The 21,675-nt window shown below is 40.8% G+C and overlaps 1 protein-coding gene across 2 annotated transcripts; it reads right to left on the minus strand.

The window, feature by feature from the left end:
* Positions 1–358: 358 nt before the first annotated feature.
* tmem102 (transmembrane protein 102) lies at positions 359–20,841 on the minus strand. 2 transcript variants are annotated; one of them, XM_007564578.2, is made up of 6 exons: positions 20,470–20,841; positions 17,998–18,209; positions 5,644–5,982; positions 3,981–4,174; positions 2,613–2,825; positions 359–1,348 (listed from the first exon to the last, which is right to left on the minus strand). In XM_007564578.2, the coding sequence occupies exons 2-6, from the start codon at positions 18,197–18,199 to the stop codon at positions 746–748; spliced, it is 1,551 nt and encodes a 516-aa protein (XP_007564640.1). In that variant the 5' UTR covers positions 18,200–18,209; positions 20,470–20,841; the 3' UTR covers positions 359–745. The 2 variants fall into 2 exon arrangements, with proteins under 2 accessions (XP_007564640.1, XP_016533214.1); XM_016677728.1 differs by lacking the exon at positions 20,470–20,841 and adding an exon at positions 19,882–20,446.
* Positions 20,842–21,675: the final 834 nt, after the last annotated feature.

The raw sequence follows: 21,675 nt of genomic DNA on the forward strand, positions 1-21,675 counted from the left end.
CACTAGAGACAGATAATCTGGAGAAATACTGAAGAACCAAAACAGCCAATCAGAGCCAGGAGGAGGGCCTTAGCGCTGTCAATCAACCACATGAATGCGCTCCTAAATGTGCGAATGGCAGAGAAACAACTCAAGAAAACCATTTATCTGCCGTCATCGATGGACTTGTTGAAATAAATCAAATAATTAAAACAATCTCAGTAATTTCTATTTGGATGACATTTTGTTTTTCTCTTCAGTCTGGTGTTTTTTTTTTAAATTCTTGTTTATGTTAATTTGTTTATTTATATTAGATATTTAAAATGTCTTCCTGTTCCAGTGTTAAAATGTTTGTTAGAAATTAAAGTTCATTGGTCTGTGAGAATGTGTTCTTGCATTATTATCTCTATAACTTGATAATGTTCTCAAAACAATATTATTTATCACGATAACGTCGGGGACGATTTATCGCCGCCGACGTTATCACAAAGTAAATTTGTTATTGTGACGAGGTAAGTCATTGGTGGCCACGCTAACTAGCTTTAGCATTCACCATGGGCTCTGCTGACAAGCTGTATTGTAGCACACAAGCATGATTGACAGCACTTAGACCTGCCTCCTGGCTCTGATTGGTTGTTTCTTGTTTGCACTGAAACAATCTCGATTATCTGTCTCATAAACTGTCAACATGATGACGGTTTTAACAAATATTTTTATAAAAGTGACATCCTGCCTTGACGGAGCAGCAGGGTACAGTTCCAGACTCTCAGTAGAACTTGTCGTCGATGCGGAAGTGCGGCCGCGACACGTCGTCGGGGTTCAGGAAGACCGAGATGGACTTCCCGGGGTTCTCTGTCACCAGCTGCTGCAGCCGCTGCGCCAGCTTGTCCTCCGACGGCGAGATGATGCCGTTGGCCGGGTGGAGTCCCGGCGAGCCGTGTCCGTTGGCGGCGCCGCCCGCCAGCTCCTTCTTCAGCTGGCCCGCCTGGCGCGCCTGGTCCAGGGCGGCCCGCAGGTGTTCGCTGGGGTCCGAGCGCACGTGGGCCAGCTTCCTGGCCACCAGCAGCGCCTGGCCGTCGCTCAGGTGCTCCAGCATGTTGCACTGCGGCAGGAAGTAGTTGGGGCAGTTCTTACCCAGGATGCAGTGCGCCAGGTCGTCCAGCAGACCCAGGAGGAGGCGGCCCGGGGCGTCGGGCTCGGGGCAGGACAGGTAGGCGGCGGGGAGTCGGTCGCAGGCCCAGAACAGGAGCGTGCGCAGGTGGTAGAGGCTGAGGCCGGACCGAGGCCGGGCCAGGATGCGGGACAGAACCGCCTTGGCCGCCTGGAAGGCCTGCGCCATCGGGAACGGGATGCACTTCTTCAGCTGGACCTGGATCAGAACCGCGCAGGAGCCGGGTTACAGTCAGGACTCACACAAGTTTCCCTCAGCAAAATTCAGGAACTTTTCAAGGTTAGTTTAAAGCCTTTCCAACACCAGACATTGGAGACAAAACAACCGTTTCAATTCACTGCTATTTGGTATCATTTATATTAATAATGTGATAACATAAAAAAGATAAACATAAAAAAGAAGTACTTTTTATGTTTTGAAGAGTCTCTCTCTCACACACCAGACTGGTCAGAGAACAAAACACTGATCTAAAGGTGACCTATTATGCTTCCTTGAACAGGTCAGACAGGTTTATGGGCAACAACAAAACATGTTTGCTACATTTTTTTTTTGCCCAAAATCGTTTTTAAATATTGAGATTTAAGTCTGGTCAAGTTCCTCTTTCATATTCATATGAGATGGTTTAGGGCCATTTGTCACTTTAAATCCAATTAAGCTGTTGCTGGTCACGCCCCCCCACACACATAATGATGGCTGCAAACAGATGGACAATTCTATGATCGTACATCTTTGAAAAGCAGAAGTAGAGCCTCCTGCACAACCAACAAGAATGCAGCAAGTGGTGTCTGGATGGTAAGTCAACAACAAAACACTTGTGTTTTCCAGCAGCCATTGTACAGCACATACAGCATTAAATCCTACCTTGGGTTGCTAGGTAACAGGCTGGTCTCGGCTGGGGTTGCTAGGTGACTGTACAATGCCCGTCAGATGTGACTTAACATTTTCCAGGCACCAGGAAATCATTAACTTATTGCCAAAAGACGGCTGGGTGTTTCTTTTTTTAATGCTCAGGGTTTTTTTTTAGAAGCAGCAGAAACACAAATGGAAGAATAAAAATAATGCAGAAAAAGGAAATTTTGCAGAATAGGTCACCTTTAACAAAAAAATAAAATCTTCCAATTTCAATAATGTTAACGTAGAAAATATAAAACAGTCTTTATTGGATTACATGGATTTATCTGTCATTGAGTCATTAGGAATAATAAATAGTTATGACACGAAATCAAGCAAAATCTTAAGGTAAATGATCTTCCTGCTCCTTAACAAAAGAAAAATCTCTGGTAAAAAATGTTCTAAGTTTTGAAGCATTTAGCAAATATAAATAACTGAAGTTTGATCTGGTTTAACTTCAGACAATGGGAAATAACTGTGCATGTGTCTTTCTATTAGGTGAATGAAAATATCTGTTTAACTGTAAATATGTTTTACAGTTGTGAGAAAAGACGGCTGGGCGTCTCCTGACCTCGCTGCGGGAGAAGGCCAGCCTCCACTCGCGGTCGGGCCGGCCGCCCAGCGGGGAGCAGCAGGGCAGCAGGTAGAACCCAGAGATGGCCTCCTCCTCCGTGATCTTACCGTCCCAGAAGTGGTTGGCCGTCAGCCAGCCCTGGGCCACGGCGGGCCAGCCCCGGAACGACACCACCGGCAGCAGGTCGTACAGGACCCGGCTGGAGCCCGCCTGCAGGAAGGACGCACACACACACACACACACACACACACACACGTGTGGTTTTATCGCCACGGCAACGCCCGCACAGAACTGATGGAAACAATTACTCTGACGATTAATCGAGTAATCAAATAAAATTTTAAAAAAGTCCCGTTTTGATGTTTCTGTTTTAATTTATTTCTTTAGGAAAATGAACATTAATCAAATATGTTGGAATAAGCACAATAGATGAAATTCATCCTTTGTTTTAAGACAATTAAGCAGAAACACCCCCCGAAATAGTCAAAGGACAGATAGCTCAATTAAAAGAAACAAACAAAAAAACATCAACAAAAGAAAACATTTACACAAGAAATAACTAACCAACAGAGAGAAAACCAGAATAAAACCAGAATAAGAGACTCAGAGGAGACAATGATTTGCTTTCAGCAAATGTTTTTGTACTTACACTGCAAAAACACAAAAGGAAATTTTGGTCCAGTTCCTACTGCAAATATTTTAGTACACTTGAAATAGGATAAAACTGTTTTATAAATAACTTTTCAGGAAGTTAAAGGAGCTTGTTTAAGTCAATAATTCGTTAAAATTGCAGAAAAAGTAAATTAAATAATGAGTTAAATAATCTGACAATAGAACTAAAACTTTTTCCATCGATTTGAAGGAATTACTGACTTAAAAACAAGCTGTTATATATTTCTGAAAAGCCACTTTTAAGTTAGTCTTGTCTCTTTTTAAGTGTGCTAAGATATTTGCACAAGAAACTAGACCAAAAATACTTGGCAAGATTTTTTTTGTCTTGTTTTTTTTTTGCAGTGTGCTTAAGCTAGTAAAATATATACACCAAAGAGAAAAGAGAAAATGATAAATAAACTATTTAGTCTTCACTTTAAGTCTCAAGTTTTAAGTTTAGGGAAAAAAGATAAAGTGCAGAACAGATGAGAAGTAACATTAACTTTTAAAAATTAAAAAGCAAAATTAAAATAAGTGTTGCCAACACAAATAATTATCTGGTCGGTGCAGATGGTGCTAAATAGTAAAATACAATTTAGATAAACTGCCTTGAGGAATTTAAATAATGGAGGTTGTTGAATCTCAGAACAGAACCGACCATTTGTTATTTTTTTTATAACATTTTCAGTGTAGGAGGCAGCAGCGGCTCTGTACCTGGAGGATGATGGTGGTCAGGGGCCCGTTCCTCTCCAGCCGCTCCGCGGTCGGGATGCCTCTCTGCGGGCTGCGCCGCAGCTCCTCCACAGCCTCGCTCACCACCCCCCAGAACCAGTCCGCCACCAGGCTGGGCGAGAAGTAGCAGCCGTCCAGGGACTGAGGGGAGCCCAGCGACGGGATGGAGCCTTTACCTGTACAGCAGAGTTACCGGGAAACCTTTCAGTGAGCATAAAAATGTTTTTCATGTTTCCCATAAACTAATTAAAGGGGTATTACTGTGTTTTCCAGTCACATTGTGCTGTTTTATAGCATAATCAAGTAACTATGTCAACTTCAGTTGTTATAAAAATGCTCTATGTATCAGATACGACTTGAAATAAATTTTCCTTAGTAATATCACAAATTAAAATTGGGTCTCTGTCTCTTTAAGAAGCTCCTGCTCTTTCTGAAACACCGCCTTCAGGAAGTCGTCACACATCTGCTCCTCCATCAACCCTTTAACAGCATTTTTACCAGCGTTTCACTGAAGCAGCTCAGGAGGTGTTCGCTAATTGCTACTGGCTAGTCTGGAGGAACTGAGTAGGGAGGAGCTGCTCCCAGGAGGCGGGGCTAGGTCCAACCAGGACAGCTGAACGGTTACCATGGTGATTAAAGGATTTCTCAAACATTCATGAACGCATCAAAGCAACACTTCAGGTCCGATTCACATTATAACATTATAACATGATGTGAAGCTCAAAAAGTTCATTTTATGATAAAGTTCAGAATGACAGTTTCAAGATGGACGCCATTTTTTTAGCCTTTTAACCAAATTATTGCCATAAAATGTTGTTTTTGACTATTCATGCCAACTCTAAAGTGACATGAAGCAAAATCGGATGACAAAACTGAAACTTGGCTCAAAAAAGTTCATTTTACATAAAAGTTTTGGTTTTGGGATGATGTGCTGAACTCTAATGAATAAATTACCACAAAGCTGACAGATTTCACTGACCCCGTCTTATGTTTCTTCTATTTATAAATTAACAATCAGCACTACTTTGTCAAGTAAATGTCATGAAAAGCATCAAGGTTTGGGCTTGCACCAGGACAGGATGTGTTGGTTCAGGGGGTGTGAACACTTTTCAGAGAAAGGTGTCAAAATCTAATTATTCCACTGGGAACCATCGACCCAGGTGGATTTTTTTCGTCTTTCAGGGACACATTTGGTGCGACACTTTCTGTCATCTAGCCTGATTTAATCAGCTCCCCTGCCTCGACAATTACAGCTCCCTGAAATCTGGTGGGAAATGTTATTACACATCCAGAAAATCCAGCTGACGCTTCGTCCCAAACTGCTAAAAATTAAACAGATTCATATCAATAAATGTCATTACTCCCCCCTCCGCCCTCGCCAGCGTGCTGCAGATTGATTTTCTGGAGTAATCTGCAAACCGCTGCATTATCTTGCACTTTCCACCGCTTAGTTCTGCTTCATAAGTTGAACTCAGAGCCTTTCTGAGGGCTTTTATTGTGAAAAACAGCCCATCTGCTGCGGGCTGAAATTGCATCACAGCGTCGTGCATCAGAAGAAAACACGCGCTCAATCCAATCTGCAGCAACACTTTCATCTTTGTTTATTCCATCCAGTCGCTCGTCTTTCACTTCCTCTCTCTCTCACCCATCTCCTCCTCCTCGTCCTCGTCTTCCTCGGCGGGGAGCCCGCTCTCCTCCTGGCAGCAGACGCTCCAGCGCGACAGGACGTTGGAGTCGCAGAGGCGCAGGCTGAGCCAGGAGTGGCACGGCGGCGAGCGCCTCATGTCCAAGGTCACCGGCTGGTTGCGGTCGTGCAGCTTCAGGGCGGGAACCAGCAGGGTGAAGTCCAGGTCGAAGTCGGCCCCCTTGGCGTACTCGCCCAGGTCCTCCGGGTTCAGGTCCAGGACGCCTTCCCGGGCGCCGCCGGACAGCAGCAGGTACTCGTTGGCCACCGGGAGGCGCTGGTCCACCTTCTGGACTAAACCTGGCAGGGTTGGAGAGGAGAGAAACAGTTAAGAGTTTGGTGATTTCAGCAGAGGAGAATAGCTTCACCAAAGGTCATAGGTCACACAGATCCGGCCGGAGTGCTCACTGACCAGCAGCTGCTTTCCCCGTTAACAAATCAGCATCGACTTTTGTGGTTTAGTTTAGTTAATTTTGATTTTCCTTTCCAACCTTATGCTGCTTAAGGCTCAACTAAAAGGAGCTTTTTCTTTATTGGACTTTAGTGACATCTGCTGGTGAAGTTGTAGATTGCATACGAGTACCACAATGACTAAAATATTAAGTAGCTCCAGACAATAAATCAATAACATATATCACTTTAGACATGTGATCAATATCAATGGATAATACGTCTGATAGAATATTCAATAATTTCACTGAACTCCGATCCAGACCTGCGCAGCATTCTGGGAAATGTAGGCAGAAGAAAGGTTTTAGCTGCTCAGCCTATCACGGCTAAGCTAGGTTAGTAACAAGGACTAACTCACTCACTCTTTGGCTACCTAGCAACTCACTCACCCTTCAGTTACCTAGCAGCAGCCTGCTGAGTAACTGGCGCAGCAGCAGTTTAAGGTTTGTCCACTGTGTCTCATAACTGCTTAAGAATAAAAACTACAGGTGTAAAAACTGTGGATAAAACAGGGAAGGTCTGGCAATACGTCAGATAAGACAAAAGAAAACAAAAATAATTATCAACCAAAATGAAAGCCTTATCGTTATACATTTTGAGCCGTATTGCCCAGCCCTAATAGTGAAACGATTAATCGATTATTGAAATAAATTAGAGATCACCTTATATTTTAACCCACTGGCATAAGTGTTAAAGCAAAAGTTAGATTTGTATTTAATCGGGTAAGTTGGTTTAGAACTAATTCCTGTGTTATTTTTCCTGGCTTTTTAGCAACATCTGCTGACCAGCAGATGAACCAATGATGAGTATAAAAAATCATGCCCATTGTTTGTCCATTCTGGGCTCCTGTACTAAAAAAAAGCTTCATTTTCTGGCAGAGATAACTAGTTTGAGGTTTCAGAAAACACAGTTATGAATAACGTATCACCGTCAGAGCAGCTCGTTCCAGTCAACCTCACACAGCGGGACATGAAGCATCTGGAAGAGGCACGAGATGCATCGTTTTCCTGTTGCAGCTTAAATCCTGCCAGTACCACAACTCCCCAGAGTCTGAAACCACTCTTTCCTTCACTCTGAAAACTTTGACAGAGAAACTCAAGTCTCCAAATCCCTCCACGACTACTTAGCTGTGTTGTGTACTTTTCGGGCTCTGGGACCGTGGGAACCCCCCTGGAGTAAATTATCTCAGCCCATTTAAAAAGAGAGAACCGAGAAGAAAGCCTGATCTGACGGAGAAGTGGCCCACAGGCGACTGCTACCTGCTTCAGGTCGGAGGTGAAGCGCAGACGACGCAGGGGAGAGACGCTGAGGAAGGGTGTTTATCAGCCAGAGGGGATTTACGACAATCCTCCTCAAACTGTGGTCCGAGAGGTACTGCATGTAAACAACTGTTAATTTGCCATTACATGAGCGACGCTACAGCTAGCTTACCAAAAGATTGTGTTTGAAAATAATAACAGACAAATGGCTTAAGATCGGGTCACTTAAAAGAAAGCCTGAAGGTACCGGTGGAAAGTTTCTCAGGGTGAGTTGCAGAACTTTTGTTTTTGAACATTATTACGATACACAGTCCAGAGCTGCGCCCCGCGCTGACTAAGTGCATCTGAACACCTAATATAACATTATGTTGGGATATCTACTGAAAATGTTTGTTTTTACCCATGCAGCTAAAGTCTATTTTTCTTTTAAATTACAAATAGCAGCTAAAGGCAGAAATTTGGTGGAAATGTGGCTCTATGGCGTATGGAGTCATACGCCATAGACACTTTATGTAACTGTTTTTGGATGAGATTTACACAGAAAGCTCAAATCTTCTTCAACAGAAAATGTTTAACTTTATACAAAGTCATGTCACAAACCTTTTTACCCAGAAACACACTTAAGCACACCCATCACTTATATTTGGCTAAACATAGGAAAGGTTTATATATATATATAAAGATTATTTTTGTTGCTGGAAATGAACTAGATCATTTTATAGACTAACAAAAACGATTAATAATTGGCCCAAAAAGTTAAATAACTGTAAAAACTAAAGCAAATGTCATACAAATGATGGTTTAATTAAAAATAATGTTTAATTTATTGTTTGTCCAGCAGAAGAATTCACAACTATCATTTTTGTGTTTCAGTTGGAGAGTAAGAGCTAATTTTGGCTTCAAAGGAATTTGAAGTTGGCGATTTTGGTCCTTGATGCAAAAAGTTTGGACCCACCAGAACCAAAGCATTTTATATAGCAACAAAAAGTTAAGTAACTGTAAAGATTAAGGCTAACGTCATACTAATGTTTAATTAAGATATTAGTAGATTAATTTATTGTTGTGGATGTAAAAAAGGAAGAATTCACAATAAAACTATTTTTATGTCTTTATATAAAATGTAATTTTGGCCCCTGAGGGCTTTCAACTTAGGGGATTTTGGGGATTCTCTTGTTGTTAGCATCTATTTCACTGCTAATGCACCAATTAACTTGTTTGGATGGCCTCACGTCATTAAAGGTAAAATAAAATCGAGCAAAAATAAAACGGAGGAACATCCAGAGATTGAAAATAAACCCATACAGGAGTCAAACTGCATCTTATTTGACGGCACTAAACCAAAGCTTCCCGTTTCTCTTTGCATTTCTGTGCAGCTGTGTTCAACACAGAGTCGGATTTTATTCTGTTTCTAAGACGAACATCAAACAGGTGCGAGCGTTGAGTGAAAGTGGTTTTAATCTAACATCTGAGCAGGAGAAATGAGACTTAATGAGCGGGACATTGTCTTCTCTGCTTCTTTGGATAAAAACAGCCGGAGCGCTTCGGAGGTGTTTTAAGAAAGAAAAACATCGTCTGAAAGTTGAACTGCAGGATCCCGGCGGTGAACCAAGAGCCTCTGGTGTTTGTTACGCAACTGATTTCAAACCCACTGAGAACTTTTAAACTCCAATCAAAGCTAACGATCTGCTGCTTCTCAACAAACAGAGAATATTTAATTCTCCACATACCAACACGACTCATACATGTTTATATTGAAGTACTTTTTATCCAAGGAGATCAGTGGCCAAATACCAGAGTTGCTGCTGATTTCAAAATGGCGTAAGGCGAAAAAAGATGAGAACTTTAGACTGACATCTTGACAAAGAGACCAACCTTTTGTCTTTAGTCTGAAGGGTTAAAGAACAGCAGCTGAATTCATTCTTTGGTTATTTTACCATTGCCAGTCCTCCAACCATCAACCTTTGACCTTCTCATAATTAAACATTTTCTGGTTTCCAATTACTTTAAAGACAGCAATAGATTCAGTGATGAGGAAAAATGAAGTTATTCTACATTCACTGGTTTCACTCTTTATTTTTCCAGCTCCAGGCTGTTTAAACTCATCGAGTTTAATGAGTTTCTACAGTTTTGGAATATTTCTAACTATTCCTAAACTTTAATTTGTAAAGTTAGGATAAAGCAGCACAGCAGATTTAACTACAGCAGCAATGGAGAGCAGATGTTTTTCTTCACACCGATCACAGATAAGGTGAAGTTTCCAGATTTTCAAACTGATTTGCAACATTTAAAATCAGTTAAGAGGAAAAAGGGTGGATAAAAGCTGAAGAGGAAGAGCAGACATTAGATAACAGCTCAGCAGGTTTGCAGCAGAGTCTGCTCTGATTTATTTGCTTTAATCGGCCTTTAATAAATTGGGTCAAATAGCCAAGAAGATGTAAAAAAACCGTATCAATTAGCAAGCGCCACGCTTTCCGCAATAAGTTTGAAGTTCTTCCAAAAAATAATAAAAAAGAAAATGTAATTTTTTAAATGGAAACTGTTAAACACTCACCAGGACAAACCAGCGCGCACACACACACACACACACACACGGAAACACTCCCAGCGCCGTCCGAATGTGGAAAATGGAGCTGGAATGGAGCCGGTCCCGGCTGCTTTCACAGCCACGGATTAAACCCTAATCCTGTAACGGATGTACGTCTCCAGGAGAGGACGCCTTCCCGGCTCAAAAGACTCATTTCATGTCCCATCAGAGGGAAAACCAGGCAGAATTTCAGTAAATTATAATCATAAGTTACGCTGAAGTGCAGTGAATTTAAACTCACATTACAGCAGCGACAGTCATTTCTACAGCCTCCATTTAACCACCAAGCGCCCAACAGGGAGTGATTGCTAAGAAACCTGCATGATTTACCTCAGAGTGAGAAGCAAAGTTATTACTTCAAACATCCATACTTTAACTAGAAACTAGGCATTTCTTTAATATTTGTTGTTTAAAGAGGGAAATCCTCCATATCCATTAGACCAGGCATGAGGCTCTTTAGACCTGGGCTGCAACTAATGATTATACTTATCGATTAATCAATTATTCACACCATTAAGCGACACATTCTGCAGATTTTTCATCTAACCACTTGAAGCTGCAATTTGTAACTTTTATTTAAAAAATATGTTTTTTACATATTTGTTGAAACTGTCACCATGTCGTGACAGAATGAGGAAAAATCTGTGAAAAGATCGATCTCCTCCACCTCCTCCCTGAGCCAAAAACAACCAATCAGAGCCAGGAGGAGGGGCTTAGCCGTGTCAATCATCCTCATGTACACACTTCTAAATGTGCTAAAGGCAGAGAAACAAATTACCATTACAGGAGAACCGTTTATCCGCTGTCATCAGTGGCCATGCTAACTAGCCTTAGCATTCGCGACATTCTGCACGAGCTGCAGCGAAGAAGAGGAGAGCGGCAAGCATACGGGCATGATTGACAGCGCCAAGACCCGCCTCCTGGCTCTGATTGGTAGTTTCTATTTAGCACTGGGAGCTACATTTTTTCACAGTCTAATACTAAACTGTTACGGCATTGTGACAGTTTTAACAAATAATATTAACAAATAAAGTTTTAACAAATAATGTGTAAAAAATATGTTTTATAAAAGCTACAAACTGCAGCTTTAATCTCTTAAATTAATGCGGTTGTGACCAAACTTTTTAGCACGAAGCCAAAAATGTCAAGTAGGGCCAAAAAATTTCAATTTTCATAATGTTTTAAATTTAAAAATATTATATTTATTTTTATCAGCTAAATAAACAAACTAAACATTCAATATTTTTATGAAATAACGAAAAAAGTCCAACGTCTCTTTAGCAACAAGGACAGGACATGCTTTATTCTGACAAATTTATTAAACAGGTTTGGCCAAAACTGCATTTCAGTCAAAGAATCTGAATGTTTTTGGTCCCTATTACTAATAAATGAAATTAAAAGCAGAAAACTTAGTTGAATATCTTGTGTTGTACCTTACAATTTTCATTTTAATCCTTTTCAAATCTGCATCAACTACATGAACTGTGATCAAGGGCCACCCAGAGTCAATCCGGAGCCATAAATGGCCCCTGAGCCGCACTTTGGTCACCCCTGAGTTAATGGGAGCTTCTAAAAGTTTCCAAAAGTAACAACAAATTAAAATAACAGATTTTGGTTCCAAACATTTTAACTGCCTGAAGAAAAAACTAAACTGACAGAAGTTATGATTCACAAAAATGTAACATAAATGGCCACAACATTGGCTGCCGACCCCCAGTTTAAACAAAAATAAGCAAAATAAACCTCCAGACTTCATCTCCAGTCTAATTCAGACTGATCATCTTCTCCATCACCTCGCTGGTCATGATTTCACACTACGGCAGGAGATTAGCTCAGAAACAGATGCTTCAGAAAAGGCCTGCTCTGTGTGTGTGTAAGTGTGTGTGAGTGTGTGTGTGTGTAAGTGAGATGGGGATGAGAAATGACAGACGTGGTGTGTCTGAACCACCTGCAGAGAGGAAGCCGTCGGTGTCATTTCGGTTCCTCTCTGCTGCTTTGATCTCGGTAATGCCGCCGTTTTACTCGTCGCTAAATGACAGTGAATTATCAGCGAAGAGGAGAAAAACCATGGCGGGCTGAGATTTTTACAGCAGCTCTGTTGCCCCCGACTTCTTTAAGTGAATCTGTTTTGCAGACGTTAGCTGTTCTCCAGGTCTCGATTGACTACTTCTTTAGGTTCTCTACATAAATATAACAAACAGGATGTTAAGACAAATGATACAGATGTCACATCGAAGAACAGAAACACAAAAAGAGTTTGAGATGCCTCAGCTGGAAGTAAGCTAAATTATTTATCTTAAAAAAGAAATTAAATACTGCCGTCACTCATCAACCAAGTGATTCAGTGGACAGAAAGTATATCCAGTAGCAGTCAGTGTTGCATTGACTCTCAAGAAGCTTCTGACTAAAGACCATTTCTATAAGACTCACTGTCATTACATGCCAACAGCATAACTGTGTTTTTGTGTTAAAAAATGTTAAAAGTTACAAAATGTGGAGGTGAACTAGCTGGCATCATAATTTGGAAATAAAATCGTGTGAAGCCAACGGGCCCTCAAACCCAGTTCAACGCATCAAATGAAAGCCTAGCTTAATCCTTCTTTACTGTGAATGTTATTGGTGTATAAAAAAATTAAAAATTTAAAGTAAATTAATAACACTTAGCCTGGTGGGGGGCAAGTTAAGCCTGGTGGCCTGCCAGGCTTAACGTACACTGGAGGAAACCCCGAGTCAGGTAAACCCAGTTCGACTGGGGACCAAAGTTACATTTGTTACATTTTCAGCTGCTGCAGTTCGCTTTCACTGCAGCAGCTGTGACAGCGAACCTTCAGTGGTTCTTGGTGCAGTGGCTGCACCAAGAACCACTGAAGGAAACAACATGAAAACGGAGTAGCGTCAGGTTTTAGTGGCTGTTGGATTTCTCTTTTGTCTTTGTTAAAAGATCAAGCGTCATTTCTCTCACTAGCGCTAGGCTAGCTTGTTTGTTTTCAGTTGCATTTACCCAGAATGCCCTGCGCTGTAGTCTACTTCCTGCTTTTGGAGTTTGGCATTCAAGTCACACCAGAGTTTACTTGAATCGAACAGAGACAGTGGATTTTAGGTGGACCAGAGTTTGTGTTTGGTCCACCTCAGAGTTCACACTTCCCCAAATAAACCAGATTTTAAAGACAAACGGACTGGAGTTTGATTAAAGTGGACTAAACATGGCTGGTGTGAATGAAACCTTAGTTTTATTTATCTGTAGGGTTAAAGAGTTGGACAGAGAGATGTTGAGTTGGGGATATCATCCTTTCCTCTTTCTGTCTCTGCTCTGCATCCATAAAACCTCCAAATTCTCTGGCTTTCCTAATCAGCTTCTCCCAGTTGTAAAAACAACAACTTATTGGAAAATGTTCAGAGAAAATCAACAGTTTATGAGTCAATATGAAGACGACCCAAACTAGATTTTCCAGCTGAGGTACAGATGAGGATTTTTCATGAACACTCAGACAAAAGGTCAGACGGCCCCGTCATCCTCTGACAGTGGCTAATCGTTTCACTTGCTGCCGCAGGAACACTTGGAGATTTTTAAACCCTTAATCGTCTAATTGAAGACTCTGTCAAACGATGTCATGCGGTGTCAAAACCCCAGTCATGTTCAATTAGGAGCCGAGAAGACTCCTAAAACGACGGATCAGATGTGACATCTTCCGCCTTGAGCCACGGAGACTCTGCTCGCCGTTTCAATCAGAGACAGCTGTGCAATCTGCAGCAGGAGGCTGCGAACTCATCAGCATCTGCTGGGAGATTCGCCGACACGCCGGCTTCCCCAACCGTAAAGACTCAACGCCGCTGTCAGCCAAACAACAGCGTTGGCTCCGATTGGGCTCCGCGTCTGAGCTGATGAAAATTGTAGCACAAACAAAGAGCGGCTGATCAAACGAGGATTTTGATTCGTCTTCTGGTCCCAGCTGCCGAGCAAAGATGTGCTCCCAAATCGGAAACGGCGCTAACGGAGGGTTAGTTGGGCGTGCGATAATAAAGCGGAGGCTGGTTTCTGGCGCCCGGCCCCTCGACGCCCGAGACGCAGAACATCTGGATCAGAAAGACGCCTCCATGAAGGGAGAAAATCTGGAATAAAAAAATGACTTTTTCCTTTAAATGAGGTGAAATATTCAGCAGCGGTCGGGTCATTCTGCACAGACTAAGAAGCTCTAATTGGCATCCACTCATCATAATTATCGTCTTTTAATGATTTAAATCAAGGTTCAAATTGATTTGGAGTAAATGAAATTAATTAAACATTTAAAAATGTCCTTTTTAGTTGCCATTTTGGGCTGGTTCAGAATCCAAATCAGCTTTTTTGGCCAACATTGTGTGAACAATCAAAGGATTTAGTTTCAAGCGTAAAAAGGACAAAAGGAAAAAGCATTTATGTGTATGTAGAGCCATTATTTTACATATAAAAAAAATAAAAACTACAAGTTCTAACAGTACAAATATGCTAAAACTGTTTCTGTGGAAGCTGACCTGAAAGGAAAAGTCTAAACAGTTTGTGTCCAGAATGTGTGGGGTCTGCAGAGAACTGTTCAAGCTGAGGATTCTGTATATCTATAAAATAAGCAACATTTTGTTGCTACATTACTGAATAAAAAGACATATGAGCTCAAGAACAATAAATATGTTTATTCTTTTTAATGTTTTACCTAGGTTATTGTTTCTTAAAGCATGAAAAGTGGCTCTGTCGTCCATCATTGTTTGTGGATGTCGCTTGTGCGTCAGATTTACGGGCGTACCAGAAACACGAACACAAAGGTTCCACTCAGAACTTTTGTATGTAAAAACAAAAATGCGTTAAAATCAATGTACTTAATTAAATGGAATTAACACGTTAAAGTTCCAGCTGTATTTTTTCTTCAGTTTTCTGAATTTGTTATCTTTAATTCACCTTCTTCACAACTAATCACATTTCAACCTGTGAATTTGCCTCACTGGGAGTAGAAAAAAAAAAATCACAGAAGTTGATTTTTGTTTCAGCTGATTTTGATTTTTAGTTTAAATCTGCTGTAAAGAAGAAAGAGGAAATCCCTCTGGACATGTCTGGATCTCCTTGCAGTGCAGTTTAAGCTTTTAATCTGTTTTTTTTTTTTTTTATATACAAACGTCCATCTCTGGACCCAAACAGAAAGATGTTCATGACTTCTGAAGATCCGATCGAAAGCAGCAGTCTTCCCGTAGATCAGAGAGAGGATGACCTTTGAACTCCTCCTCGTTCTTCCACCAGTGGGGATCCGTTTCTTCTTCTTTTTCATCTTAAAAGATTTATACAGTAGCCCCCAGAAGGCAGACCGAATTGTTTACCCAAACATGAGGTAAATAAGAGCATGAGAATCTGTCAGGCTGTGAGGAAAATCACTGTCTGTTTGCGAGTTTAATCTCCTCTCCTGCCTTTTCCTTGACAGCCCAAGTGAGAATCCGTCTGCAGCTCAAACTTTAGAAAAGAGCAGCCCAGCGCGCCGAAATACGACTCCCCCAGATCAGGACGATATCTGCTTCCTTTCATCGAAGCCGCCGCACGTTCAGCTTTACAAGCCCAGAATCTAAACGCAAACTTTCCAACTGTTCAAAGTGTCAAACTTTTATTTGTTCCCTCCTTCGCACCGGTGAGCCGCTGGTGATTGAGCCGCCTGCAAGACCTAAAGGAGCCATCAGGAGATGTTCAAAAAAACGACGGGAGCAGCAAAGAGGCTCCTGCAGGGGGAAGGGAGTGATGTGTGTCTGCGTGCGGCGGCAAGAAGATGAGAAAGGAGAGGCTGTATCCCAGTTTGATTTGTGCCGTTTCTCACTGGGTGAGGCGAGGAAGAGAGAAGAAGAGCGATCCATCAACCAGCAAACTGCAGAGGAAAACCGGCTAATAAGATACAGAAACACTGAGCATGAAAAACGGCTTCTAAACAAGCCGTCTTTTAATGTTTAACTGGTTTATATCAACACCAACGAGAGAGGCCAGGAAGATGAGCGTTAGAAGACAGAAAGGAGAAACAGTGCCACCTGTTGGACACACTTTCATATGTCATCTTTTGTTTTTAACTTGCAGCTAAAAGCTAAAACTAGGTTTACAGCAAAGTTTGCAGAGTAGATTCAAATCAACACAATCTATATACGAGGGTTACTGGGTTTAACTTTATATTTATTTATCCAACTTATCCAGGTGTGTTTATCTCAGATACAGATACTCCTACATCAAATAAAAAAATGGGCCAATGAAGGATAACTCGTTTCCTTTTACTGTATCTACTCTGACAACCACTTTGTCATCTGTCTGCAAAACGTTTCAAATGATCCTAGAAAAAGCAGAGCAGCAAAGCTCCCCTATTCGTCACAGTAAACTAAAACAAATTCCTAATAAACCTGGAAAAATAAATACAACACTGTAAACCTTATGACCAAATACACACTTCTACAGCTGCAACATTGTGGTGGCACAAGCTACAACCAATAACAAGCAGAAACAGAAAAAGAGACGACTTGTTCTGGCTCGCTGAATATTTTCTTCCCATAGAAACGATTCAAATCAGAAATGCAGCGGAGAACATTTCCAGAACTCACAGAACAGAACCGGTGCCGATTTATTTACCTCTGGAGCCAGAGAGTGAATCTGGGAAAGACCCCAAACCCGACCTAACCGTGTCCCAGCTGCGAAATGGAAAACCAGAGAGAAACGCTGCAGACTGGACTGATTAAAGCTAATGACGGGTTATTTCTTCACAGAACTGCTAACCCAACCCATATCTGGAGGGATGATGTTTATCTCTATGGGCTGAAACAATTACAAAAATGTAATTTCACCAAAGCATTTTGACATGATTTCTTAATTTAGCACAAAAAAAAAGAACTGGAAAGCTCCTTCAGTGACTATTGCATCCCAGGTGCACAAAGGAGCGTTACCACAGATCCTTCCTCCCAGCAGCTCAGTAAGTTGTTTACATTCCTGCTGTTATTTGAATGGTTTTAATATTCAACCAGTCACAATGTGGCTACCCCAAAAGATACGTACCAACCTAGACATTACACATTCAAAGCAATAACTGAATATTTTAAAACAACTTGGAACTGTAGCAAACAAGGCTGGACAAGAATAACCAAAGCTTGCCCTGCCACTATGGAGTAGGAAGGTACAAACCTGAAGATTAGTCAGAGTGATTAGTATCTGAGCCTCACCAAGTTTCAATCAGATTTGTTCTCAAATTTACCAGAAAAAGCCAATAATCACATGAGAAACTGTTTGCAAGGATTTATACAGCTAACATTTTGATGTGTAATGACTTGGAAAAATGTAATGTTTCAACTATTGATTTTTTGTGATTTTATGATGTAAAGCACTTTGAAGTGCCTTGTTGTTGAAATGTGCTACACAAATAAACTTGATTGATTAAAAACTACGTAATTAACCAAGAGGACGCATTGCCCTAAAAACTACGGTGAGTCCTTATCGATTATCTGACCTTAAAGCTGCACTATGTAACTTTTATTAAAAATAGATTTTTTACATATTTATTGAAACTGTCTTCATTTTGTAACAGTTTGATATGAAACAGATAATATGTGAAAAGATCCATTTCCTCCATATCCTCCCTGAGCTGCTATTGTCATCTGAAGAAATGTACCAGAAACAGCCAATCAGGGCCAGGAGGCGGGTCTTAGCGCCGTCAATCAGCCTGATGAACGCGCAGATACACGTTTAAAGGCGGAAAAACATCTTACTGCTAAAGGAGAAACATTTATTTGCCATCACTGGTGGTGGCCATGCTAAATAGCCTCAGCATTCACAACAGGCTATGCTGATGGGGAGAGCAACTGGGAGAGTGTGAGCAGCACGCATATGGCATGATTGACAGCGCCAAGACCTGCCTCCTGCCTCTGATTGGTTGTTTCCAGTTAGCATTGGGAGAAGGTAGATTATTTGTCTCATAATGCCACGACATGGTGACACATTGTGTAAATGTGTAAAAGTTACATAAGAGAAATAAATGTTTCTTTTACCGAGCATGTTGAAGATGAAGTCCTTGGCAGTGTGGACCTCTAAGGCGGTCTGGTCTCCAAACTCCCCCTGCTCCAGCAGCACCAGCTCCGACACCTGGGCCGACAGCTGCTCCAGCGTGGCCCCTGAGCGGAAGTCCACCTCAGACAGCTTCTTAACGGGGGCCGGAGAGCGCGGCGTCACCGCGTTCATCAGCGACTCCATCTCAGCAACCCTGAGGACCGAAGAAGAAAAACAGGAAGCTTTGTTTAAAAAAAAAGAGTTCAACCCACTACGTACAGTTTTTATTTATGCCTTTTTACTTATTTTAAGTAATTAAAAGAAAGGTTTTGACTCCACCTGAATAGTTACAGTTTCTGAGAGTTTCCATGTACCAAAATAACACAATGAATTTCCCTCTATCTAAATAAAGAGCTTTGATTGTTTTGACTTGTTATGTGCTGCCTGGTGTTAATCATGAGACTCTGAGGGTTGTTGGTGCAGAAGAACAGAGAATCATAACACATTAAACCAAAGGAAAAATGAACATAAAAACAAAGTTTTGTGACATTTATACAAGGCTTTGTTTCTTTAAACAACTCAACCTTGTAATCACAATGTGTTAAACAATAATAATTTTAAGCCTATTTTGACATTGTCCATCTATTATAGTTCATTTTTTAGTAGAATGTGGGAAGATTTTTGCAGACTTGGTGGTTTGGTTTAATTTTAATGGTTCCAGTTTGAGCTTGAATCCCAGCATTTTAACTGTATTCTCAATGTTTAGGCATTTTAACTGTGAATGAGTATTAGTGAGTCTGGGCTCCCTGTATTTGAAGTTACGGTACTGGCAAAATTATAGTTTTGTAACATTAATAAACTTTTATATGAAAAACAGGCAAAGAGCAACTATGAGTAGAACATTAAGGAAAGACCATTTTGTGAAAGTTTCAAGGCAATATAAAAAGGTCAAACTAATGTCAATTTTTTGAGCATAAATGCATTTATTACACCAGAATTTTGTATTTTCTACAGGCAGTCAGTGATTTGTTTACAATTATGCAGGTATCGCTTGTGCAACATTTTCTACCACCTTTTTCCCTCCACTAAACTTTCTGTAAATATGCTTGGTTACAGCACTATAGACTGTGTGGATTATCCTCTTTGTGGAGAATTAGCTTTCTTCCGTATGATTTTCTAAACCATAAGAAGCTTAGAAAATCAGGCCTCTGAATAAAAATATTCTGAATAAAAAATATTTCTTAATCTTATAAGATCTTCTACATTTCAGAGAAAGTGAATTTGGAGTTGGCATAATTACTAAAGTACAACTAAGGCTGTACTTTACTTAATATCTCGAATTGAGTTAATGAAACAAAGGAACAATGAACCAGCTCTGTGATTTCAATTCACCTCAACATGATCTTTGCATAATTTAAAATTTGTTATAAGAGATTATATTTTAAAATAAATAGTTTTTACATACATCCCTTTAGGCTTGTCGTTAATAAATCTATCATAAAAAATGTTCCATTTAAGGATTTTTAAAAATTTTAAATTTTGACAACAGTGTCTTCAGTCAGAGGTTTCTTCTGATACACTGTAACACAGACTGCTACAGTAGATGGTTCCTGCCCACAGCCATCAGCATGTACAATGACTCCATATATTATAAAAAAAATTAGAGCAACATTTACTTTCTCTCTGGGATTAATACAATATGTAATGGATAATCTACACGTCTTCACCCTGGTTTACATATTTTGTTTACGTTGCTATGGCAACGTGAATTCTCCCTGCAGCGTAGACGGGCACGTGAGGCGACGGTTGATGGAGTTAGCGGATTAAATGTACCCAGAGCTAAACGAGTCCAAAAACATTTTACGTAGCAGAACGAAAACTTTTACCTGAAGGTTCAGAGTTGAAAACAGGGTGTTGGGTCTGAAATGGGAAACTGTTGTTGAAAAGTGTAACAAAATAATTAAGGGCGGGGGAGAAAAGTTGTAAACAAAGTTTGTGTCGCGTTGGAACGCCAACACGGCCTCTGCCCCTTTAAACTGGGTCAATTAGCGAGCCAGCTGCTAAGCTATTAGCCAACAAAATTAGCCTACCTTGCTGTCCAACAGTTGACACCTAATACACCTTTCATATAAGAAATTATCTTGAACTGTTGTAGCAAGGGTGCTAAAATAGCTACAATATCTCTAACACACAGCTGGACATGTTGCATTCAGGCGGCACCCAGAAAGAGCTAATTTAGGATATTAGCCAACTAGCTTTGGTAAATTAGCACTATAGCTAACATGTTAGATTTGACATGTTAGCAAACAAACACACATCCACAGTCACATACAGATGCGTGTATCCCCACACGCACACACGGCTTCGTTTAGCTTCAAGACGACACACACACACGCACACATGCACACACACTGATCCATGACAAATGATTAGCCGAGAGGCTAAAAGCTGCTCTCCAGCACACACAAACACACCCTTTGAAAACGGCGAAGTGCGGCACTTTCTTCGCTATCTCCTGCCTCTGCTGCTTTTCTGGTCCCCGAGCTCCAATCCGCCTTCCTCAGCTGTCATTTCCAACAGGATCCGAGCGTCACCACCGCTACCACCTTCCCCCTGGCAACACAGTCCCACAAATCATGGTCCTACTCACAGGATCCAGGGATTAGCCAGCATGGGTGGTGGAATGGAGTGGAGTGTACGCCCCACGCTGAGTGGAGAAAAACACACACACACACACACGGGTGTCTGAGGTCAGAGTTATGATTGAAAACGGGTCTGTGTCCCTGTGGAGAAGATAAAATGCAGAGTTCAGGTTTGGCTAGAGGAGGAACAGGGAGGTTTCATGGCTCCACAGCAGAGATGAATCCCTCATCTGCCTATTTGGACATGGATGCTGATCCAAAGCTGTCAGCATGTGTACAGTAACTGAGAAAAATGCTATTTAATATACAAGCGATTGTCACACCTGCTCATAAAACTAGATCCTATTATGGTAATGCTGCTGGAATTAGTGGAATCCATGCCCTGGAGATTTGATGAATGTGTGGGAATTATCTGAGGGCAGACGAGGACAGGCTGTTCATTAATCCAAGTAATAGGGCACAGTTATTGTTATGTTTTTCCTGAGCCTGATTTATCATTTAGAGCACAACTATGGGGAATTTAGCTTGTTGTTAAATCTAATGCATCTAATCTAATGCAGCAATTACCTACAAATACGGTGGAATTGGGAAAAGTGTAGATTGAAAAAAACGTAAATTTTTGCCTAAAACCGCCAAATATTTTAGATTAATCCCAGAAATTTTCTTTAAAAAATGTGTATTTCTAAGTTTGAAAAGTCGAAAAATGTCTAGAAATTTTTTTTTAATTTTTTGATTAATCTCAGAATGTTTTCTAGAAGAAGAAAGAAAGAAAAAAAAAATCAGGGAAATTTGTGAGAATTTTTTTAGATTAATCTCACAAATTTTCTAGAACCTCCCCTGCCCCCACACACCTGGAAATTTCTGAGTTTCAAAGGTTGAATTTCTCTAAAAACTTTTTCTAGAAAATCTCTCAAAGTACTCTTAAAATGTATTAATGTTTTTCTTGGAAACTTTCACATTTTCAGACTCTGAAATGTCCTTTTTTAAGCAACATTTCTGTGAATTTCTTGCATATTTTTTGACATTTGAAGCCCAAAT

The sequence above is a fragment of the Poecilia formosa genome, unplaced genomic scaffold (assembly GCF_000485575.1).
Source record: "Poecilia formosa unplaced genomic scaffold, Poecilia_formosa-5.1.2 Scaffold161, whole genome shotgun sequence".
Taxonomy (NCBI): domain Eukaryota; kingdom Metazoa; phylum Chordata; class Actinopteri; order Cyprinodontiformes; family Poeciliidae; genus Poecilia; species Poecilia formosa.